Source organism: Schistocerca serialis, chromosome 11 (genome assembly GCF_023864345.2).
Source record: "Schistocerca serialis cubense isolate TAMUIC-IGC-003099 chromosome 11, iqSchSeri2.2, whole genome shotgun sequence".
Lineage (NCBI taxonomy): Eukaryota > Metazoa > Arthropoda > Insecta > Orthoptera > Acrididae > Schistocerca > Schistocerca serialis.
The window spans coordinates 117,335,224-117,361,387 of NC_064648.1; the positions used below are offsets into that span (position 1 = coordinate 117,335,224).

Below are 26,164 nucleotides of genomic sequence, written 5' to 3' on the forward strand. Positions count from 1 at the left end.
TATTGGTATTTCCGTCCTACGAAAGCTTTGAGTACCCTTTGAAAGACATCTGTTTTGTATAATTTACATAACTGTAAAGATGCGCATCTAGCGCGGACGCTAATACATCGATTGCGCAGTCAAAGAAACATTTTAACAGAAGCTGAACTGTCGTTCCGCTTCGATCTAAATAAAAGATGACGGTAGAAAACTTTTGTAGATCTTCAGATTTTAATGTGCTTCGGCTTGTTATGTGAAAACGTAAAGGAGGTCGACTTTAAGTTAAAAAAAAAGTGAGCGGTCTTGCTAGCGTGCAGACAACATTATTAATTAATAAAATTAAGGTAATTCATGTTCGAAACTGTAAATCAGCAAGTTATTGTTATCGGAGGTGTTGAACAGTGCAAGAATTGTCTTCAACGAAAGGAGAAAAGTAGTGACTATAATTTATGGAGAAAAAAAAAAAAAAAAAAAAAACGTGAACCAAGGAGACAGCACAGGACAGGCTGAAATCTGATCGCACCATACTGTTAGAAAAGTAATTATGCAAGTTGTATTGTTTATAAATAAGCCCTAATTTTGCTAGTGAGAATTGTTTGAATATATTTTAGTGTTTACCAGACTTCTTATTCTGTTCTTTTCCTTTATACTTTTTTTATCCTCCATGCCATATTATTTTTATAAATGTCAAACAGCCTTTACTGCAGCAGAGAATACTGCGGCATCCTGGTCGTAGACAGAAGGCCGCTCCTTGTCTTCTATACAATTCATAGCTGCCCCATTTACTAATGATTTCATTTGCAAATGCATTTTTTTTTACTGTCCATTGTGAAAGGTCCCTTAGGTAATTATAAAATTCGTACTAATTACGTAAAGATATCCGGGTTGTTCTTTTCCAAATAATAGAAGTCTTTGCGTAATCAAAACCTAGCCTCCTTCTGACAACGATCAGGAGCCGACCAGAAGGCGGACGTCTTCGACCGCTTTCGTGTGTCCTGTGGCAAAGCTGTGCCAGACTGGAAACACGACATTCTAGTTTGAAATACCGATTTAAATTGATAGAATTGAAATATATTTAACGAAAGAAAAATTATATATTTTTTTATCATACTAGAGCATACATAGCTACACTATTCATGACAAACAGCTGGAGACAGCATCTGCCGTAAAATATCTAGGAGTAACTAACCAGAGCGACCTTAAGTGGAATGACCACATAAAACATAGTGGGAAAAGCAGATACCAGACTCAGGATTCATCGGAAGAGTCTTAAGGAAATATAACTCATCCACAAAAGAAGTGGCTTATAAGGCGCTTGTTCGCCCGATTCTTGAGTATTGTTCATCTATCTGGGATCCCTGTCAGGAAGGACCGATAGAGGAGTTATAGACTATCCAACGAAGTGCGGCGCGTTTCGTCACGGGATCCTTTAGCTGGCGAGCAAGCGTTATAGAGATGCTAAACAAACTCAACTGGCAGACGTTACAAGAGAGGCTTTGTGCATCACGGACAGAGTTATTATTGAAATTTCGGGACGGCACTTTTTACGAGGAGTCGGACAACATATTACGTTCCTCCAACATACATCTCGCGCATTGACCACGAGGACAAAATTGGGGAAATCAGAGCTAATACACTCCTGGAAATTGAAATAAGAACACCGTGAATTCATTGTCCCAGGAAGGGGAAACTTTATTGACACATTCCTGGGGTCAGATACATCACATGATCACACTGACAGAACCACAGGCACATAGACACAGGCAACAGAGCATGCACAATGTCGGCACTAGTACAGTGTATATCCACCTTTCGCAGCAATGCAGGCTGCTATTCTCCCATGGAGACGATCGTAGAGATGCTGGATGTAGTCCTGTGGAACGGCTTGCCATGCCATTTCCACCTGGCGCCTCAGTTGGACCAGCGTTCGTGCTGGACGTGCAGACCGCGTGAGACGACGCTTCATCCAGTCCCAAACATGCTCAATGGGGGACAGATCCGGAGATCTTGCTGGCCAGGGTAGTTGACTTACACCTTCTGGAGCACGTTGGGTGGCACGGGATACATGCGGACGTGCATTGTCCTGTTGGAACAGCAAGTTCCCTTGCCGGTCTAGGAATGGTAGAACGATGGGTTCGATGACGGTTTGGATGTACCGTGCATTATTCAGTGTCCCCTCGACGATCACCAGTGGTGTACGGCCAGTGTAGGAGATCGCTCCCCACACCATGATGCCGGGTGTTGGCCCTGTGTGCCTCGGTCGTATGCAGTCCTGATTGTGGCGCTCACCTGCACGGCGCCAAACACGCATACGACCATCATTGGCACCAAGGCAGAAGCGACTCTCATCGCTGAAGACGACACGTCTCCATTCGTCCCTCCATTCACGCCTGTCGCGACACCACTGGAGGCGGGCTGCACGATGTTGGGGCGTGAGCGGAAGACGGCCTAACGGTGTGCGGGACCGTAGCCCAGCTTCATGGAGACGGTTGCGAATGGTCCTCGCCGATACCCCAGGAGCAACAGTGTCCCTAATTTGCTGGGAAGTGGCGGTGCGGTCCCCTACGGCACTGCGTAGGATCCTACGGTCTTGGCGTGCATCCGTGCGTCGCTGCGGTCCGGTCCCAGGTCGACGGGCACGTGCACCTTCCGCCGACCACTGGCGACAACATCGATGTACTGTGGAGACCTCACGCCCCACGTGTTGAGCAATTCGGCGGTACGTCCACCCGGCCTCCCGCATGCCCACTATACGCCCTCGCTCAAAGTCCGTCAACTGCACAAACGGTTCACGTCCACGCTGTCGCGGCATGCTACCAGTGTTAAAGACTGCGATGGAGCTCCGTATGCCACGGCAAACTGGCTGACACTGACGGCGGCGGTGCACAAATGCTGCGCAGCTAGCGCCATTCGACGGCCAACACCGCGGTTCCTGGTGTGTCCGCTGTGCCGTGCGTGTGATCATTGCTTGTACAGCCCTCTCGCAGTGTCCGGAGCAAGTATGGTGGGTCTGACACACCGGTGTCAATGTGTTCTTTTTTCCATTTCCAGGAGTGCACAAAGGCCTACCAACAGTCGTTCTTCCCACGCACTATTCGCGAGTCGAACAGGGTTGGAGGGATCAGATAGTGGTACCGAAAGCACCCTCCCCCACACACCATTAGGTGGCTTGCGGAGTATGATGCAGATGTAGATGAACACGAGGTCTGCGTGGTTTCGGTTGAGCTGCGGCTATTCCTTCGCGTTTCCGCTTCACAATCACATCACATACTTGGACACGTTTAGAAGGGTTGAATTGTCCCTGATGCATTTGTCACTCAGCGAATGACTACTCCACGTCGGAAGACACTGAAGTCTGCTGACCGCCCTATTTTGCTTTTACTTCTTCTCTACTGACAACACTCCCCGCCTACACTACGTGATCAAAAGTATCCGGACACCCCCAAACAACAAACGTCTTTTATATTAGGTGCATTGTGCTGCCACCTACTGCCAGGTACTCCATATCAGCTACCTCAGTAGTCATTAGACATCCTGAGAGAGCAGAATGGGGCGCTCCGCGAAACTCACGAGCTTCGAACGTGGTCAGCTGATTGGGTGTCATTTGTGTCATACGTCTGTACGTGAGATTTCCACACTCCTAAACATCCCTAGGCGCACTGTTTCCTATGTGATAGTGAAGTGGAAACGTGAAAGGACACGTACAGCACAGAAGCTTACAGGCCGACATCGTGACGACCCGATGTTAGATTTTCAGCTTCAAGAATCAAACCCCTAGACAAGAAGTACTGGAGCCGTCTCGTCATGACAATCTAAGTAAACTTGTAAGTTTATTGTAATCATTGCTCCTCTCAAATCTTCATAGAAATACTTTGCTTATTAATTACTTTGACTGGGTATTGTGTAACGTGGACAACATTTGGAAGAAGGAGGAGGGGAAAGATTACATCCACTTACGAATGGAGCGAGAGTGTGGGAGGGGGGATATGTTTACACACATATATATACTACTGGACATTAAAATTGCTACACCAAGAAGAAATGCAGGTGATAAACAGGTATTCATTGGACAAATATATTATACTAGAACTGACATGTGATTACATTTTCACGCAATTTGGGTGCATAGATCCTGAGAAATCAGTACACAGAGCAACCACCTCTGGCCGTAATAACGGCCTTGATACGCCTGGACATTGAGTCAAACAGAGCTCGGATGGCGTGTACAGGTACAGCTGCCGGTGCAGCTTCAACACGATACCACAGTTCATCAAGAGTAGTGACTAGCGTATTGTGACGAGCCAGTTGCTCGGCCACCATTGACCAGACGTTTTCAGTTGGTGAGAGATCTGGAGAATGTGCTGGTCAGGGCAGCAGTCGAACATTTTCTGTATCCAGAAAGGCCCGTACAGGACCTGCAACATGCGGTCGTGCATTATCCTGCTGAAATGTAGGGTTTCGCAGGAATCGAATGAAGGGTAAAGCCACGGGTCGTAACACATGTGAAATGTAACGTCCACTGTTCAAAGTGCCGTCAGTGCGAACAAGAGGTGACCGAGACGTGTAACCAGTGGCATCCCATACCATCACGCCGGGTGATACGCCAGTATGGCGATGGCGAATACACGCTTCCAATGTGCGTTCACCGCGATGTCGCCAAACACAGATGCGACCATCTTGATGCTGTAAACAGAACCTGGATTCATCCGAAAAAATGACGTTTTGCCATTCGTGCAGCCAGGTTCGTCGTCGAGTACACCATCGCAGGCGCTCCTGTCTGTGATGCAGCGTCAAGGGTAACCGCAGCCACGGTCTCCGAGCTGATAGTCCGTGCTGCTGCAAACGTCGTCGAACTGTTCGGGCAGATGGTTGTTGTCGTGGAAATGTCCCCATCTGTTGACTCAGGGATCGAGACGTGGCTGCAAGATCCGTTACAGGCATGCGGATAAGATGCCTGTCATCTCGACTGCTAGTGATACGAGGCCGTTGGGGACCAGCACGGCGCTCCGTATTACCCTCCTGAACCCACCGATTCCATATTCTGCTAACAGTAATTGGATCTCGACCAACGGGAGCAGCAATGTCGTGATATGATAAACTTCAATCGCGATAGGCTACAATCCGACCTTTATCAAAGTCGGAAACGTGATGGTACGCATTTCCCCTCCTAACACGAGGCATCACAACAACGTTTCACCAGGCAACGCCGGTCAACTGCTGTTTGCGTATGAGAAATCGGTTGGAAACTTTCCTCATGTCAGCACGTTGTGGGAGTCGCCACCGGCGCCAACCTTGCGTGAATGCACTGAAAAGCTAATCATTTGCATATCACAGCATCTTCTTCCTGTCGGTTTAATTTGGCGTCTGTAGCAATTTTAATGGCCAGTAATGTAGACAGATAGATAGATAGATAGAGAGAGAGAGAGAGAGAGAGAGAGAGAGAGAGAGGGAGAGAGAGCAATGAAGGTAGGTGAGAGAGCGAAGCTCGACAGACACAGACGGAGGCTTTACAGTTTTAAGTGATCGTGGTATATGTTGTGCGGACCTTCTCCTCGGCTGGCGCCCGGAACTTGTCCCTGGAGCGCGCGCTGGAGCGGCGCCGCCCCCGCAGCAGGAGCCTGGAGTCCACGTCCGCCCCCACCACGATGACGAGCGTCGCGGCGCTGGCGGACCTCCGTCGCATTGCAGCGACGTCTGTCCCTCTCACCTCAAGGCGACACGGCACGGGGAAAAACAACCGCCGCCTTACTACACCCTGCCGCTCGTCACTTTTATCTTTGCTCGCTGACAGCACGCCACACCACGCTACACTCCCTGGTGACACACGCCTCGGTAATACCTCTGCTCACGCACCGCTGGAACCACTCACGTCAGCTGCGACGCACCTCCCCAACTCGCAAACACAAGTTCCCCTAACAAGTAAACAGAAACTTCACTCTCTCGTCCAGTGTTACCACGTGCCACTAATATCTCTGGCTACAAAATTTATCTTACTTCGACAGGAAATAGAAAATCACTTCAGCAATAGCTCTACGGCAAAACATCCCTTCAATGAAGATAATCTTTGCTGGCATCTCTCATAACAAAAACGGTGTTTCTACAAACTGTAGCAGTAACATCTCTGGTGCTAATCTATCAGTGTCTGTGTGCTGCTGAAGCGCACATAGCTACTATCTCTGGATCACACAGTTATCAATAATATTTCTGGTGCACTCTATCTCTGTGTAATCAGTATAACAGGACCTTGTAAATAGCTCAGGACCTTAACATCTCTCATACATACTACTAGGTCTTGTAGATAGCAGTAGAAGAGAACACAGCTAATATCTGTGGATGAAGCATTCTTCAATAATACCTCTGCTCGTGCTAGTAACTAACCATTGCTTGTGTTCTCTGCAACACAGTTGACATGACTCATCTTTTCTGAGCACAGCATCTCCACGCTACAAATAAACTCAAATTTCAGTTGGCTGAAGACTGACACAGCACTAATATCTCTGGACAGCATAGAGACACTACGTTGCATTAATATCGCTGGACAGCTACACTGCAACACAGTTCAGATGACGCATCTTTTCTGAGCACAGTATCTCCACACTACAAGTAAACTCAAATCTCAGCTGGCTGAAGACTGACACAATACTAATATCTCTGGACAGCTCAGAGACATTACGTTGCATTAATATCGCTGGACAGCAAAATTCCCCCTTATTTCACTTAGAAATGGAAAGGCACCATGCCCATAGTTGTACCATAAAACACCACTGCAATGAAGGTAGACTTCCCTGACATTTCTAATAACAAAGATGATCTCGTACATATTACTTCGGTAACATCTCTGCTATAGTAATATCTGTGAGCTTCGAAAGAGGGCACTGGTAATAACTCTGGAGAGGGGATATTAACGTCACTTTTGTTTGTTGCCAACGCCGACGTGCAGCGTACATGGGCTAGAAAACAGATCGTCAAAATAACACAGGTTGCTACAGTGCCAACATTACACTGTATATCCAAATACACACAGAAAAAGTCTCCTCTGTTTTGGGAAATCTTTTCAACAGCTCCGCAGACTGTGGTTGAATTGAACACTTTCAACTGCAGTAATTGCAGTTAGCTCGAATGCACAAGAAATTTTGCAAAATTTTCTTCGGGTGCAGGTCACGGCTAAGCCAGCGCTTTCGAAAATTACGAAAGGAAAGCGAAAACTGAACTTCTTCAGGAGGGTCGATATTCCGTCCAGCTGTTCTTGAAAAGAGATCTTCAAGGACGCAGAGGAGAAACTGTGATGTGGGAAACAGCAAAAGTCGTTCTCTCCAGATGAAAGTCCCGGGCTCCCACACTCCGTACTTGTGAGAAAATATTCAGTGAAGTTCACTGGTTCCGATGTCTATCTTCTCATCAATGAAACCTCAATACACAACAGTATCGTCTGTAAACGGATCACTGCATCGCTCTGAAGAAGACCCATTTTGCTTCAGCACCGCCGCACCTACAGAGAAGAGAACATTAAAACTCAACCTTATTTAACCGATATCTACAAGAAAGCTACCACAAAAGTAGGAATAGTTTCAACATTCGAAATTCGATTCCTCCAGTTCCCTTCCTTCTAGGAAATTTCGTGTGCAGATTTTTACGGGTGCGAAGATTCAGAGGGCTAAAGGGTCTACCAGGGCTAATTACGGAGACCAACGCAAGTTTAGTTGAGCAATGGAACGGAAAGAATATATAGACAACGATACGTTCGAAGCGCCATAAGGTTCTTCGCAGATAGTGCCTACGACAGGCATATTACTTCCTCCTACAAATCTCTCGCGAAATGATCACAGTCGGACTCTCAGAAAAATTGGAGCTCATACGGAATTACAGCACAGTTAGCTTAAAGGATCATGCATCCAAGTTGTTGACAATAATAATATACACGTGAATAGAAACTTGTTACATCGCGATCATATTGGTTTTCTAAACAGTAAAGGCAGTGGAGACGCAGTTCTGACGTGGACTTGATAACGGAAGAATGGTTCAAATGGCTCTGAGCACTATGGGACTTAATATCAGAGGTCATCAGTCCCCTAGAACTTTGAACTACTTAAATCTAAGGACATCACACACATCCATGCCCGAGGCAGGATTCGAACTTGTGACCGTAGCGGCAGCGCGGTTCCGGACTGAAGCGGCTAGAACCGCCTTGCCACAACGGCCGGAGACAACGGAAGAAAGAGTTAAGAAAAATCGGGACACGTTTATATGATTGGTTGAGCTCAAAAAGCCGTTCCACAGTGTAAAATGGTGCAAGATGTTCACAGTTCTTGGCAAAACAGGAGTAAAATACATAGGTAAAGACGGATAATATACAATGTGTATAAATAGGATTAGGAAACAATGAGTATGGAAGACTAAGAACGAAATACTGGGATTGAAAAACGGTAGAAGACCGGGATGTAGTAATTCGCCCCTATTGTTAAATCTGTACATCGGAGAAGCACTGATGGAAATAAAAGTATAGGTATGGGATTAAAATTCAGTGTGGAAGAATGCCAGTGGTAAGATTCGCTGAAGACATTGCTATCCACTGTGAAAGTGAAGAAGAATTTTGAATGGAATGAAGTCTTAATTTGTGCAGAACGTGGACTAAGATTAAATCGAAGAAAAGCGAAAGTAATGGATAGCACAAACGAGGTTACCGAAAATATATTATCAAAATTGATGACCACAAATAGGCGAAGCAATTAAAACATTTCAGGACGAAAACAGCAAGGAGGACATAAAGCAATGCAATAGTACAGGTAAAAATGGCATTTCTGGCCAAGAGAAGTGTAGTGGAGTCAAATGTAGGCCTCAATATCAACAAGAAATTTCTGGGATGGTTCATTTGGAGCAGAGATGTTGTATGGTAGTGAAACATGGGCTGTACGAAAGTAGGAGAAGAATGTTGAAAATAAGGTGGACTGATAAGGCACCGAATGAAGAGATTCTCTGCAGAATCGGTGAAGAAAGAACTCGTGTGGGAAAAAGAAGAAGGGAAGATATGACAGGACATCAGGAAATAAGATTCTTGGTACTAGAGGGAGCTGTAGAGGTTCAAACTGTAGTGGAGGACGGAGATGGGAAAACATCCAACGAATAATTGAGAGCGTAGGGTGGATGTGCTGCTCTGAGGTAAACAGATTAGGGCAGAAGAAGGATTCACGGCGGACCGCATCAGACCAGTGAGAAAACTGTAAAAAAAATCCAGTCGTTCTTCCCACGCATCATTCACAAATTGCACAAGAAGCGAGGAGGGAAAACGTGGATTGCGGAATATAGATGTTGATGTACAGTTAGATATGGATGCTGTTGTATACAGTGCATTCGCAACGTTAGAGAAATGCAACGAGGATCGACGCTTGGAGCAGGGAATGGCTGCTACCCCTCAACATAAACAAAATCGTCTTTCCATTAACAGGCAGGAAGAACTATCATTGAATTTTTCTTAAAGAATCAAGTTTGTCAGCAGCGCTAACAATTCTTTTTATTGCTATTACCGGTTTCGACATGTCTATTCTGTCATCATCAGATCTTGATCACAGCGTAGACCGGTCGAAACTGGTAATAGCAATAAACAGAATTACTAGCGATCTTGGCAAACCTGATTCTTCAGGAATAATATAACCTTCAGATGGCCCACAAAGATTGACGCAATATCAAACAAACATCAAAAGTATCCGGACACAACCTAAAACATACGTTTTTCATATTAGGTGCATTGTGCTGCCACCTACTGCCAGGTACTCCGTATCAGAGACCTCAGCAGTCATTAGACATCGTGAGAGAGCAGAATGGAGCGCTCCGCTGAAATGACGGATTTCGAACATGGTCAGGTGATTGGGTGTCACTTGTGTCATACGTCTGTACGCGAGACTTCCACACTCCTAAACATCCCTAGGTCCACTGTTTCCGATGTGGTAGTGAAGTGGAAACGTGAAGGGACACGTACAGCACAAAAGCGTACAGGCTGACAGTTGGAGAGGGTCGTAATGTGTAATAGGCCGACATCTGTCCAGATCACCACAGAGGATTTCTAAACTGCATCAGGATTCACTGCAAGTACTATGACAGGAAGGTGGGATGTGAGAAAACTTGGATCTCGCGGTCGAGCGGCTGCTCATAAGCCACGCATCACGTCGCTAAATGCCGAACGTCGCCTCTCTTGGTGTAAGGAGCGTAAACACTGCACGATGGAACAGTGGAGAAACGTTGTGTGGACTGACGAATCACGGTACACAATGTGGCGATCCGATGGCAGGGTGTGTGTATGGCGAATGCCCGGTGAACGTCATCTGCCAGCGTGTGTAGTGCCAACAGTAAAGTTCTGAGGCGGTGGTGTTATGGTGTGGTCGTGTTTTTTATGGAGGGGGCTTGCGCCCCTTGTTGTTTTGCATCGCACTATCACAGCACACGCCTACATTAATGATTTAAGCAGCTTCTTGCTTCCCACTGCTGAAGAGCAATTCGGAGGTGGCGATTGCATCTTTCAGCACGATCGACCACCTGTTCATAATGCACAGCCTGTTGCGGAGTGGGCCGGCCAGTGTGGCCGTGCGGTTAAAGGCGCTTCAGTCTTGAACCGCGCGACCGCTACGGTCGCAGGTTCGACTCCTGCCTCGGGCATGGATGTGTGTGATGTCTTTAGGTTAGTTAGGTTTAAGTAGTTCTAAGTTCTAGGGGACTGATGACCTCAGATGTTAAATCCCATAGTGCTCAGAGCCATTTGAACCATTTTTTTTGTTGCGGAGTGGTTACACGACAATAATATTCCTGTAATGGACTGGCCTGCACAGAGTCCTGACCTGAATCCTATACGATTTGGAACGCCCGGCCCCACCGACCGACATCGATACCTCTCCTCAGTACAGCACTCCGTGAAGAATGGGCTGCCATTCCCCGAGAAACCTTCCAGCAGCTGATTCAACGTATGCTGTCATCAAGGCTAAGGGTGGGTCAACACCGTACCGAATTCGAGCATTACCGATGGAGGGCGCCACGAACTTGTAAGTCATTTTCAGCGGATACTTTCGGTCACGTAGTATATCTGTCATGGTATGACTACACGAAACAGACATATCCATTAACCATCTGGTAGTATGCATACGAACTGATTTCCACTACTTCTAGCTTTACTAGCACGATGCGTTTCGCCAGGAAGGTGCTGTCATCAGGTGCATAACACTTGCATATGCATTACATAAAACTGACACGCGTCTGTGAAGTCTGCAAGGCACCTGGATAATTAATGGCGGAAGTAAAGCTGTGAGGGCTGGATATATCGGACAAATTCGAGCCCCAGTCCAACACACAGTCGTAATGCGCCGTGAAGTTTAAGATCAACGAATACCATACGGTGTGGGTGAAGGTTTCACTGTGCAAAGCTACTGTCTGTATCAGTGCGAGCCGGCTGGAAATAAGCTCTCCTAATCTCCCTCTGTGTACCCTGAATCCCAGGCCACCTCGTTAGGTCCCGCCTCCCACGCCTCCTACAGTCTTTACACTCTCGCCGCCTTTGTTGGCGCTTCACTCACTTTCCAGGGTCCAGGCCTTTCCATGGACCACATCCTCTCCAGAAAACCGCTGATCGCTGCTTTCTCTCCGCCTTCCAGTAGGCAAAAGGTTCCACGAGCGAGCGGAGGACGTCTCGGCACAAGTGAAAATACGACTAAGCTCTCACCCTGAAGATGATGATTGCAAGTACGGTCGAAACGCCGCTTGGACTGGCAGTTGATCCAGTACATAATTACAGCCCACTTTACACCGAAGCGAAGGCAAGCGAACGACAATTCTGTCTGGTATAAACGTTAGGTGCGCGCCAGCAAACAACACCCCGTCGTGTTAGGTTCGCATTCGCTTGTGTTCCGCTCGTTGTCGGTAGTTTAGCCAACCATCAAAGGAAGCCTGCGTGCTCTCCGCTTCGGCGCTAGTAGTACGGAAAGTTTTCGTTTCCTGTCTTATCTACTTCTGTTGTTGTTGTCATTGACATGAGTTGCTGAGCGATGGATTAGCCCGAAGGGAATGTAACGTTACTGCCACAAGCAATACACAGGGTGATTCAGTGATGGTGTTAAGAAATTTCAGGGATGATGGCGAAGCGTAAATGTACTCGTACCAATCTGAAATAAGGGACCTTGGACCGGAAACGTCCGAGCCGTAAGTTACAAGTGAAAGCTACTGCGAAATATATCTCCACCACCGAAAAAGTGTCCATACCTTTTAAGGTGCACATTGTACAGCCCATGTTTACTAGGCATTTTTATCCTCTTTTTGTAAATACACCTCCTTCCAAAATACGGAAAGCGAGAGGCTCCGAAAAGAAGAGATGTTTCATAATAGCGCAGATGAACGAGTGCTCATAGCTAGACTTGCCCTCTACGAAAACTACGGTTCGATAGTACACAGGGTGTTACAAGAAGGTACGCCCAAACTTTCAGGAAACATCCCTCACACACAAATGAAGAAAAGATGTTATGTGGACATGTGTCCGGAAACGCTTAATTTCCATGTTAGAGCTAATTTTAGTTTCTTCCACCTACGCTCAATGGAGCACGTTATCATTTTCATACGGGATACTCTACTTGTGCTGCTAGAACATGTGCCTTTACAAGTACGACACAACATGTGGTTCATGCACGATGGAGCTCCTGCACATTTCAGTCGAAGTGTTCGTACGCTTCTCAACAACAGATTCGGTAACCGATGGGTTGGTAGAGGCGGACCAATTCCGTGGCCTCCACGCTCTCCTGACCTCAACCCTCTTGACAATCATTTATGGGGGCATTTGAAAGCTCTTGTCTACGCAACCCCGGTACCAAATGTAGAGACTCTTCGTGCTCGTATTGTGGGCGGCTGTGATACAATACGCCATTCTCCAGGGCTGCATCAGCTCATCAGGGATTCCGTGCGACGGAGGGTGGATGCACGTATCCTCGCTAACGGAGGACATTTTGAACATTTCCTGTAACAAAGTGTTTGAAGTCACGCTGGTACGTTCTGTTGCTGTGTCTTTCCATTCCATGATTAATGTGATTTGAAGAGAAGTAATAAAATGAGCTCTAACATGGAAAGTAAGGTTTTCCGGACACATGTCCACATAACATATTTTCTTTCTTTGTGTACGAGGAATGTTTCCTGAAAGTTTGGCCGTACCTTTTTGTAACGCCCTGTATAAACTATATAAATGACGTAGTAAATGGTAGGATCACCGATATTACTGGTAGCATTGGGAGGTAAATGACTGTGACTTGAGCCTCCCTTCCGGTATACCGTTCGCCTGGTGCAAGTCTTTGGATCTGACGCCACTTCGGCGACTTGCGCGTCAGTGGGGATGAACACACAGTCTCTGAGCGGAGAAAATCTCCGACTCAGCCGGGAGTCGAACCCGGGCCATTAGGATTGACATTGTGTCGCACTGACCACTCAGCTACTGGAGGCGGAGATTGGGAGGTAAAGAACCATGAATAAATGTGTAAGAAACGAAAAGGGAGCTGACGACTTGGCTCCTCTTTGTTTTTTTGTTTTGGTTGTTTGTCTTGCACATAATTCGTACAGTGTTAGTCCATCGCGTATTCTACGTATATATTTGCGAAATATAAATAGGTAATCGCGTAAATTCTGCTCTTTTATGTAACCAAAGCAAGTACTTTGATGCAAGGTGGTCGCAGGTTGTGTTCCAAAAACGAACAGCATAGAGACAGGGGTGATCACACTTTCTGCAGGACCTGACCATCATTTTGCAGGACAATGCTCAAGCACGTACAGTGCAAGCTCTTACTGATTTGTTTGACTGATGGGGCTGCTAAGTGCTGTACCACCTACTGCACTCCCCTGACTTAAGCCCTCCTGAGCTCAACTAGATTTCTAAACTGAAGGAGACACTTCACGGCATTCGCTTCAGAACTGCTACGAATTCGTCGGGCAACAGACCGCGCCGCTTCGACTGTCAACACAACTGGCACTGCTAAGAGTATCCTACGACTTCCACATCGCTGGCAACGGGCTGTACACAATGTTGGTGACTACTTTGAAGATGAGTAAGACTCTGAAAAATGATTCGAATGGCTCTGAGCACTATGAGACTTAACTTCTGAGGTCATCAGTCCCCTAGAACTACCTAAACCTAACAAACCTAAGGAGATCACACACATCCATGCCCGAGGCAGGATTCGAACCTGCGACCGCAGCGGTCGCCCGGTTCCAGATTGTAGCGCCTAGAACCGCTCGGCCACACCGGCCGTCAGTAAAACTTTGAAACACGAATCTGTTTTGTACTATCTGTAAATAAATAGTTGCCACTATTAAAGTTCCAACCGTCGTATATTCTCACTCAGTTTCTAGACAGTTCACCGCTTCCGGTTTCTAGGAGAATCTAGTAACACACTGACGGCACATGTAGAAAGAAGAATCGTTATGAGGTAATGCCCGATAGGTATGAGACAAACACAGTGTACAGGCAATGCGGGTACGACCTTAACTGACCAAAGCTTCTGCAGTGCACGCTTAATTACGGTAGACTGCGGAAACCTATGGTAGTTTTATAACTCTACTCATGGCTCTTAAGATACGCCCATGTTTACTCCACTTTTTTTTTGTTTTAGTTCACGCTACCATCTCAGAAACTTAATACCCTGTGGTCCGCCCCCGGTAGCTGAATGGTCGCCAGATGCGACGACGAAAACGAACAAAATGAGATAAAAAAAATGGTCAGCGTGACGGATTGTCATTCCTCTGGGCCCGGGTTCGTTTCCCGGCTGGGTCGGGGAATTTTCTCCGTCCAGGGACTGGGTGTTGTGCTGTGCTCATCATCATCCTGTCATCCTCATCGACTGCAGGTCGCCGAACTGGCGTCAAATTGGAAGACCGGCACCCGGTGAACGGTCTGACCGACGGGGGGCCCCTAGCCATACGATTAAATTTAAAAAATACCTTGTAGTTTTAGCAACAAGAGTATATGTAACCTATTCCACTGTCAGAAGTATCAAAATAATCTTCGATTCTAACTTTTGAATTGGTCGCCTCCGGACCAAAGTACACTACTGGCCATTAAAATTGCTACACCACGAAGATGACGTGCTACACACGCGAAATTTAACCGACAGGAAGAAGATGCTGTGATATGCAAATGATTAGCTTTTCATAGCATTTACACAAGGTTGGCGCCAAGTGGCGACACCTACAACGTGCTGACATGAGGAAACTTTCCAACCGATTTCTCATACACAAACAGCAGTTGGCCGGCGTTGGCTGGTGAAACGTTGTTGTGATGCCTCGTGTAAGGAGGAGAAATGCGTACCATCACGTTTCCGACTTTGATAAAGGTCGGGTTGTAGCCTATCGCGATTGCGGTTTATCGTATCGCGACATTGCTGCTCGCGTTGATCGAGATCCAATGACTGTTAGCAGAATATGGAATCGGTGGGTTCAGGAGGGTAATACGGAACGCCGTGCTGGATCCCAACGGCCTCGTATCACTAGCAGTCGAGATGACAGTCATCTTATCCGCACGGTTGTAACGGATCGTGCAGCCACGTCTCGATCCCTGAGTCAACAGATGGGGACGTTTGCAGGACAACAACCATCTGCACGAACAGTTCGACGACGTTTGCAGCAGCACGGACTATCAGCTCGGAGATCACGCTGCGGTTGCCCTTGACGTTGCATCACAGACAGGAGCGCCTGGGATGGTGTACTCGACGACGAACCTGGGTGCACAAATGGCAAAACGTCATTTTTTCGGATGAATCCAGGTTCTGTTTACAGTATCACGATGGTCGCATCCGTATTTGACGACATCGCGGTGAACGCACATTGGAAGCGTGTATTCGTCATCGACATACTGGCGTATCAACCGGCGTGATAGTACGGGGTGCATTGGTTACACGTCTCGGTCACCTCTTGTTCGTATTGACGGCACTTTGAACAGTGGACGCTACATTTCAGATGTGTAACGACCCGTGGCTCTACCCTCCATTCGATCCCTGCGAAACCCTACATTTCAGCAGGATAATGCACGAACGCATGTTGCAGGTCCTGTACGGGTCTTTCTGGATACAGAAAATGTTCGACTGCTCCCCTGGCGAGTACATTCTCCAGATCTCTCACCAACTGAAAACGTCTGGTCAATGGTGGCCGAGCAACTGGCTCGTCACAATAGGCCAGTCACTACTCTTGATGAACTGTGGGATTGTGTTGAAGCTGCATGGGCAGCTGTACCTGTACACGGCATCCGAGCTCCGTTTGACTCAATGCCCAGGCGTATCAAGGACGTTATTACGGCCAGATGTGGTTGTTCTGGGTACTGATTTCTCAGGATCTATGGACCCAAATTGCGTGAAAATGTAGTGACATGCCAGTTCTAGTATAATATATTTGTCCAACGAATAACCGTTTATCATCTTCATTTCTTCTTGGTGTAGCAATTTTAATGGCCAGTAGTGTATTTGTGCAATATCGCAGAATGCTCATTCACCTTCTCGTAGCCCTATGACACGACCTCGTTCAAACTCAGTGAGGTGTTGCACCTGGCGTCTTTTTTGCCTTAAAGGCATTCTAGACTCTCAACTCATCACGTCATCAAAGTTAACCAGCGCTCATGACCGTTTCAGCGTGTATTTAAAGCAAACCCGCTTTGCATCCCGATAGTGGCGCATCTAGCAAAACCCTTACGTAACTGGTGGGAAATTTGAACAGATATCACCTTTCAGATATAGAAATACGACCACCCACTTACGTTTACAAACCACTGAAGATGCCTCATTAGCGGAACGCCAATCGCGCAAAATAAACAGCCTTTCATTTACTTACACAGACGGACCACGTCTCCAAGAATGTACAAGTAATTAAGCACTCCGTCTTCAGGCCACAAGTGGGCCATCGGGACCATCCGACCGTCGTGTCATCCTCAGATGAGGATGCGGATAGGAGGGGCGTGTGGTCAGCACACCGCTCTCCCGGTCTTTATGAACGTTTTCTTTGACTGGAGCCGCGACTATTCGTTCGAGTAAATCCTCAATTGGTATCGCGAGGCTGAGTGCACCCCGAAAAAATGGCAACAGCGCATGGCGGCTGGATGGTCACCCATCCAAGTGCCGGCCACGCCCGACAGCGCTTAACTTTGGTCATCTCACGGGAACCGCTGTATCCACTGCGGCAAGGCCATTGCCCACAAGCAACTAAGGAACGACGCAAAACATAAAAAAATGACGGTGTATATGTTTATCAACAAAAAGTTTCCTCCCGCACGTTGGGAAGCCACGAGCAGCACGGCGTGTATTGTCGCTCTCCGCCTGGACCGGGTCACTAGGAAGACAGAAAGAGCGGCGGTTATCCGGGCTCTGCAAGCAGCGGCTTGCCCTCGGTCAGGAGGAAACTGTTTGTAAACAGCGGACGTGAAACCCCGCGGGCTTCCGCCGCCCCTGACACGCATTTAGACCGCAGCAGGAAGCGGCGGCTTCTCTCCACAGCCGACACGCCCACTCTGTTAACAGGCGCTAATCTCTGTCCAGTACCTGCATCTACACTACCACTGCGCAAGCGCTTGTGGTGTGTACGGCAGGCGTAATTCCCTTCCTAGCATGATTATCCAACACATCCTCCTTACTGAATGGAACATAGGGGAGAGTTACCTACACTGAAGAGCCAAAGAAACTGGTACACCTGCCTAGTATCGTGTAGGGCTCCCGCGACCACGCAGAAGTTCCGTAACAGGACGTGGCATGGACTCGAGTAATGACTGAAGTAGAGCTGGAGGGAACTGACACCATGAATCCTGCAGATCTGTCCATACCTGTAAATCCGTAAGAGTACGAGGGAGTGGAGATCTGTTCTGAACAGCACGTGCAAGGCATCCCAGATATGCTCAATAATGTTCATGTCTGGAGAGTTTGGTGGCCAGCGGATGTGTTTGAACTCAGAAGAGTCTCCCTGGAGCCACTCTGTAGCAATTCTGGACATGTGGGGTGTCGTATTTTCCTGCTGGAATTGCCCAAGTCCGTCGGAATGCACAATGGACATGAATGAATGCAGGTGATCAGACAGGATGCTTACGTACGTGTCACCTGTCAGAGTCGTAATCTAGACGTATCAGGGGTCTCATATACTCCAACTGCACACGCCACACACCATTACAGAGCCTCCACCAGCTCGAACAGTCCCCTGCTGACATATAGGGTGAAAGGATTCATGAGGTTGTCTCCATACCCGTCCATCCGCCCGATACAATTTGAAACGAGACTCGCCCGACCAGGCAACATGTTTCCAATCATCAACAGTCCAATGTCGGTATTGACGAGCTCAGGCGCGTTTTAATGCTTTCTATAGTGCAGTCATCAAGGGTACACGAGTGGACCTCCGGCTCCGAAAGCCCATATCGAAAATGTTTCGTCGATCGGTTCGCACACTGAAATGAAATAAAATGATCGTATGGCATTGTTGGCCGGGAGGCCCCATGTGGGGAAGTTCGGCCGCAGTATTGTTAAGTCCTTTTTAGTTAACGCCACTTCGGCGACTTGCGAGTCAATGATGATGAAGAACACACAACACCCAGCCATCACGAGGCAGAGAAAATCCCTGACCCCGCCGGGAATCGAACCCGGGAAGCGAGAACGCTACCGCAAGACCACACTGACACTTGTTGATGGCACAGCATTGGAATGTGCGGGAGGGTTGCACTGCTCTCATGTTGAACGATTCTATAGGTTTCCAGAATGGGATTTTCACTCTGCAGCGGAGTGTGCGCTGATATGAAACTTCCTGGCAGATTAAAACTGTGTGCCCGACCGAGACTCGAACTCGGGACCTTTGCCTTTCGCGGGCAAGTGCTCTACCAACTGAGCTACCGAAGCACGACTCACGCCCGGTACTCACAGCTTTACTTCTGCCAGTACCTCGTCTCCTACCTTCCAAACATTACAGAAGCTCTCCTGCGAACCTTGCAGAACTAGCACTCCTGAAAGAAAGGATATTGCGGAGACATGGCTTAGCCACAGCCTGGGGGATGTTTCCAGAATGAGATTTTCACTCTGCAGCGGAGTGTGCGCTGCCAGGAAGTTTCATTCTATAGGTTTGTTCATAAATAAATAAATCTGCCCCCAGTCACCATTTTTCTTTATTTCACTTTCCGCACGACGCGTTTCGAGAAATAATTCCCATTTTCAAGTGCGTTGTTTGTGTGCATTAACGCATTTCTTTGGATGTTGGGTATCAATTCTTTTTGTGAAGTTAGTGGCGAAATTTAGAAGAATTTGTACTTACAGTGTTGTAATGGCCCATTTGTGCAGAGTCTCACATTAGAAAACTGAAAGTACAAATTCTTCTAAATTTCAGAAAAAGAATTGATACCAAACAAAATAATCGCGTGTTTCTTATGTATTGCCGTAAAAGTCAACGAAATGAAGCAGACTCTCACACATTGACAACATCAAAAGAAATGGCTTAATACACACAAAAAACGCTCTTGAAAATGGGAATTATTTCTCCAAACACGTCGTGCGAAAAGTAAAGTAAAGAAAAATCGTGACTGGTAGCAGAAGATTTATTTATTTATAAACAAACCTATTGTTTCTACAGTCGCACACCGAGCGAGGTGGCGCAGTGGTTAGCACACTGGACTCGCATTCGGGAGGACGACGGTTCAATCCCGTCTCCGGCCATCCTGATTTAGGTTTTCCGTGATTTCCCTAAATCGTTTCAGGCAAATGCCGGGATGCTTCCTTTGAAAGGGCACGGCCGACTTCCTTCCCCATCCTTCCCTAACCCGAGCTTGCGCTCCGTCTCTAATGACCTCGTTGTCGACGGGACGTTAAACACTAACCACCACCACCATCTACAGTCGCACCCTTTCAAAAACCATTCATAATGGGTCAAATCAGATTGAACGATTCTTTTCAGTCCTCTTTGGTCCCGTTCTTGCGCAATCTTTTTCCGGCCACAGCGACGTCGGAGATTTGATGTGCTATCGGATTACTGATATTCACAGTACACCCGTGAAATCGTCGTACGGAAAAATCCACTCTTCATCGCTATCTCGGAGATGCTGTGTCCCATCGCTCGTACGCCGACTGTAACACCACGTTCAAACTCACTTAAATCTTGATAACCTGCCATTGTACCAGCAGTAACCGATTTGACAACTGCGCCAGACACTCTTTGTCTTACATAGGCGTTGCCGACCGCAGCACCGTACTCTACCTGTTTACGTATCTCTGTATTTCAATACGCATTCCTATATCAGTTTCTTTGGCGCTTCAGTGCGTGTTGTAGCGGATCCTAATCTGAATCACTGCTACAAAATTCCTACCTCCAGTTCACCCGATTTTCATTGACATCTGCTTCAATTACGTGCTTGTTGGAGCCATATTCTCAGCTATGAGATGTGTTTGTTGAGGAACAAATGGTTCAAATGGCTCTAAGCACTACGGAAGTTAACATCTGAGATCATCAGTCCCGTAGACTGAGAACTACTTAAACCTAACTAAGCTAAGGACATCACACACACCCATGCCCGAAGCAGGATTCGAACCTGCGATCGTTGCAGTAGCGCGGTTCCGGACTTATTGAGGAACACATGGTAGGGAAGACAGAGTTGGTTTGGTCGTAGTCTTTATGTAACTTTTTGTGCAAGCGCTGTTACTAGGTAAACACGGAAATGTTTATTTATGATTGAATATATACGAAATCACCTTAGTTTTTAGGCAGTGTTCAGTCAGTATTGCCTGTGGTTTGTTTGTAGAAAACTGTTCAAGAAAAACTGGCGACGATGCCTACAATGTACCGCTTTAAGATTCCAATAGCCGTGCGGGATTAGCCGAGTGGTCTCAGACGCTGCAGTCATGGACTGTGCGGCTGGTCCCGGCGGAGGTTCGAGTCCTCCCTCGGACATGGGTGTCTCTGTGTGTGTGTGTGTGTGTGTGTGTGTTTGTCCTTAGGATAATTTAGGTTAAGTAGTGTGTAAGCTTAGGGATTGATGACCTTAGCAGTTGAGTCCCATAAGATTTCAGACACAGTTGAACATTTTGATTCCAATATTTTACCGGTACAGTTTCAGAAACTTCCTCGAATACTAAGTTTCAAAAAAGGTGTTTAACGTTATTGGAGCAACATAATGTTTAGAAAAAATGTGATGAATTTTCTAATACGTCTTTATCTTAAGTTGACAATTAAATAATTATTTTGTATTACAGGATGGCAACGGAAAGGCGTTCAGGAAAGTGGATGACAGATGAATTTCATTTACGAGGAGGAGATTAGTGTTTCACATCGCGTCGACAGCGAGGTCATTAGAGACGGGGCACAAGCTCAGATTGAAGAAGGACTGGGAAGGAAGTCGGCCGTGGCATTTCGAAGGAACCATCCCGGCATTTGCCTGAAACGATTTAGGGTGGTCCCATAAGACCTTACCGAAAATATCAAATACTTAAACATACGGCTCTAAAACTGGCAGTATATTTACAATATGCAGCCATTTTTATTGGTCGGTACGTCTGTATTTTTTTCTTCAATATATCGACATATTGCTACGGTCGCAGGTTCGAATCCTGACTCGGGCATGTATGTGTGCGATGTGCTTCGGTTAGCTAGGTTTAAGTAGTTCTAAGTCCTAGAGGACTGATGACCTCAAATGTTAAGCCTATAGTGCTCAGACCCATATCGATATATCATAACTTTGTCGATATATCAGTAGCCAATAGGGACACGTTTTTAAATATCGATTGTTGTGTACATAGTTCCGTATAGTCAGTGCGTACACAACTTTCCCACTAGAGCGCGCCCCGCTAAGCACAACAGCGCAGGCGCAGCGCTCGTCCGTCTCCGCACTACGAGATGGCGCTGCCATAGAGACGGACCAAATTCTGCTTCCGCAGATCCGCGTATTAATATGTAACACAGCCAATGAGATGCTGCTAACGTAGAACCTTTTCTCCTCGCGGATCACACTCGCGCAGTGATACCTGAACGCTCGAGGTATTATAATGAGTGTACAGACCTCCGATTGGTCAGTCTGCATTAGTCTGCATTTATCTGCACCTGTCTGTACCAGTCTGCATTAGTCTATATCAGTCTACATTAGCCTGTACCAATCTACATTAGCCTGTACCAGTCTATAGTCAAGTTTCAGTCTGCACCTAATAAGATTACCATATTCCTGTACATAGCCCTGAAGATAAATGAATAGACACTTTGTCAAGTATCAGAGATACGTGAGAATAAGATTAACGTACCAAGACCAAAGGAACTTCAAATCGTCAATTGTAACCAGCATCCAGAATCAAGTTACGTATTGTCTATGTTTTTTATTATTTTAATAAATGTGTGTGAAAATTAATCAAGTTCTGTTTAAAGTTGGCCACCGTCAATCTGCTACTCTAAGCGTGCAAGTGGCATTTCTATCGTCTGACCTAACGGCAGAAGATAAACACGCCACGATAAGACCACGAGGCATATTGCTGACACTCGCCTACTTCGTTAGAGCGACAAGTCAAATAATCTGATGGTGTGTGTACCGAAGGTCTTGCAGTACGCACACCACGTCGATTTAATAGATTCCCGATATTTTTAAAAATATCAAGAGTCCTAGTTCCTAGAGCAGCAAACCGTATATTGCTTCTTCTTACGTGAATTTCGGAAAGAGATCATAGAGATATAGTTCACACGGACGTTTACCAGCAATCGTTCTTGTGACGAGCCATCCGCCCCTGGAAGGTCGGTAAGTGTCAGCGCTATACAAAATATCCTCCCGCACCCTCGTCGAAGAATAACGCCACGTCCACTTGCACGTCTTATGTCAGGGCGACTTAAGGTGATTTGCGAAGTAAAACCGTACTAGTGGGTGAAGGTAGGAGAAAGCTGTGAGCCGGGCGTCGAACCCTGGAGTCACCTGCCCGCCGTCCGCGAGCTGCTCAGGTTCCACCGGTTCCCGGCCGCGTCTGCAGCCCACACTTACACTTATCGCAGTACGAAGGGGAGGGGGGGGGGCAGGGCAAGAGCTGCGGGCCTATGTGGTTGTGCGACTGGATTCGTGATTTCCCGTCAGGAAGGTCGCAGTTCGTAGTAATAGACGGCAAATCATCTAGTAAAACTGAAGTGATACCAGGTGTTCCCCAGGGAAGCGTCCTGGGACCTCTGCTGTTCCTGATCTGTATAAATGACCTGGGTGACAATATGAGCAGTTCTCTTAGGTTGTTCACAGATGATGCTGTAATTTACCGTCTAGTAAGGTCATCCGAAGACCAGTATCAGTTGCAAAGCGATTTAGAAAAGATTGCTGTACGGTGTAGCAGGTGGCAGTTGAGGCTAAATAACGAAAAGTGTGAGGTGATCCACAAGAGTTCCGAAAGAAATCCTTCGGAATTCGATTACTCAATAAATAGTACAATTCTAGAGGCTGTCAATTCAACTAAGTACCTGGGTGTTAAAATCACGAAAACTTCAGTTGGAAAGACCACATAGATAATATTGTGGGGAAGGCGAGCCAAAGGTTGCGTTTCATTGGCAGGACACTTAGAAGATGCAACAAGTCCACTAAAGAGACAGCTTACACTACACTCGTTCGTCCTCTGTTAGAATATTGCTGCGCGGTGTTGGATCCTTACCAGGTGGGATTGACGGAGGACATCGAAAGGGTGCAAAAAAGGGCAGCTCGTTTTGTATTATCACGTAATAGGGGAGAGAGTGTGGCAGATATGATACGCGAGTTGGGATGGAAGTCATTAAAGCAAAGACGTTTTTCGTCGCGGTGAGATCTATTTACGAAATTTCAGTCAACAACTTTCTCTTCCGAATGCGAAAATATTTTGTTGAGCCCAGCCTATACAGGTAGGAATGATCATCAAAATAAAATAAGAGAAATCAGAGCTCGAACAGAAAGGTTTAGGTGTTCGTTTTTCCCGCGCGCTGTTCGGGAGTGGAATGGTAGAGAGATAGTGTGATTGTGGTTCGATGAACCCTCTGCCAAGCACTTGAATGTGAATTGCAGAGTAATCATGTAGAAGTAGATGAAGAGGCAGACGCTTTGTTCGCATAGCGCGACAGCCGTCCCGTCAGAACGGCGTCCAACTTGGGCCGTGAGAGCAGACTACCGGCTGAGTCAGACAGGTGTCTCGGAGCGCAGGCCTACTCAGCAGGGCGCTGAGTCACGGCCGACTCAGGTGCTCCACAAGGCACAGCACTGGGGCCGCCACACTTCCGCTGCGCAACCCGACCTGGTCGCTGAGTAATACACAGCACGAGCACTGCGGACAAAGCATTAGAGTTGCAGGACAACTTCGGCGAAGTTCAGAAAGTAGAGACACTGGCAAAGGCAGAACTGCGACGGCGGGTCTTGCTCGGATATCTCGGTCGGCGACGAGGCAAAAACTTAGGATCACAACGCGAATTTCGCTAGCCACGTACAGTTCAGAAGATATCCTATTCTCGGGTAGTCCTTTTACTTACAAACGAAAAAAAGACGCGTTTCTCCGGTTCCTAGCCTGTGACAGTTACCACTCAAAGAACGAGAAAACCAAAACCAGTCACGAAGATTGCCGATATTACCTGACACTGGAGCACAACAAAACCAAAAGCAAGTCGGCCGCTGTGGCCGAGCGGTTCTAGGCGCTTCAGTCCGGAAGAAGGCAGCTGCTACGGTCGCAGGTTCCAATCCTGCCTCGGGCATGGATGTGTGTGATGTCCTTAGGTTAGTTAGGTTTAAGGGGAATAGAACGTCAAACGGGCCGACTTGGAGCAGGAGAGGCACCACGGGACATTTTAATTTCTACTGTCTATACTTTTACAAATAAATTAATAAAACTTTGTCAGCATCACCAGGAAGGATTCAGGATTCACATTCATTGCAGTGAAGTTCGAAAACTTAACAAAATAATTTTACGTGTGAAATTTCATCATTTTTTCACTTACTATTGGCTGGATTTGTTGCTATAGCTACATTTTTCTTCATAAGTAAGAGAGACTGTTGGATGAATTTTCCACAGCATACAAACCATACTTACAGGTGTATGAATACAATTTATTTAATTTACGAAAAAACGAATGATATGTTGTACTTTAAACTTCATGTTTAGAAAAGACACAAATTTTGTAGTTAATTACCTCAATTTTTACCACAGTTTTTAATAGATTTGGAAAATTCTAGAGTTTCCTACACTTTTAAGTATGTTTTGTATGCTGTGTAAAATTCATCAACCCATCTTACTTATGAAGAAAAGGGTACCTATAGCAACAAATGCAGCCATCATGAAAAAATGATGAAATTTCACACGTAAAAAAATTATTTTGTTATGTTTTCGAACTTCCACTGCAATGAACGTGTATCCTGAATCCTTCCTGGTGATGCTGACAAAGTTTTATAAATTTATTTGTAAAAGTATAGACAGTAGAAATTAAAATGTCCTGTGGTGCCTCTCCTATTCCAAGTCGGCCTATTTGACATCCTACCCCCCTTAAGTAGTTCAAAGTCTAGGGGACTGATGACCTCAGATTTTAAGTCCCACAGTGCTCAGAGCCATTTGAACCATATTTGAAGGTTACTGCCACAGGAACACAACAAAACCTATATCAGCCACGAAGATTACTGATGTTACCTGACAGTGGAGCACAACAAAACCAAGCTCAGTCTCGAAGATTACCGCTATTACCTGACACTGGAGCACAAAAAAATCCACTCACCATGGTTACTGCCACAGGAACACAGCTAAACCCAAATCAGTCATGAACGTGAATGGTATTACCTGACAGTGGAGCACAACAAAACCAAAATCAGACCCAATGATTAATGATATGATCTGATAGTGCAGCGCAACAAATTACCTGACAGTGCAGCTTAACAAAACTAAAATCAGTCTCTAAGAATACTGGTATTTTCTGACACCAGAGCACAACAAAATCGAAATCAGTCATGAAGGTTGCTGCCACAGAAAACCTAAATCAGTCATGAAGATTACTGATATTACTTGACAGTGGAGCACAGGAAAACCAAGCTCGGTCTCGATGATTACCGCTATTACCTGACAGGAGCACAGCAAAATCAAAATCACTCACGATGGTTAGTGCCACAGGAACATAACTAAACCCAAATCAGTCCAGAACCTTAATGGTATTACCTGATAGCGGAGCACAACAAAATCAAAATCAGTCCCAATGACTAATGATATGATCTGATAGTGCAGCG

General features: G+C 46.5%; 1 protein-coding gene across 1 annotated transcript in view; it reads right to left on the reverse strand.

Moving 5' to 3' along the window:
• Positions 1–26,164, reverse strand: part of LOC126426680 (nostrin) — a 151,141-nt gene that overhangs the window by 112,384 nt on the left and 12,593 nt on the right. The window contains exon 2 of the mRNA XM_050088571.1: positions 5,525–7,468. Coding sequence (XP_049944528.1) covers positions 5,525–5,662 — 138 coding nt within the window. The 5' untranslated portion in view covers positions 5,663–7,468. The remainder of the gene's footprint in view (positions 1–5,524; positions 7,469–26,164) is intronic.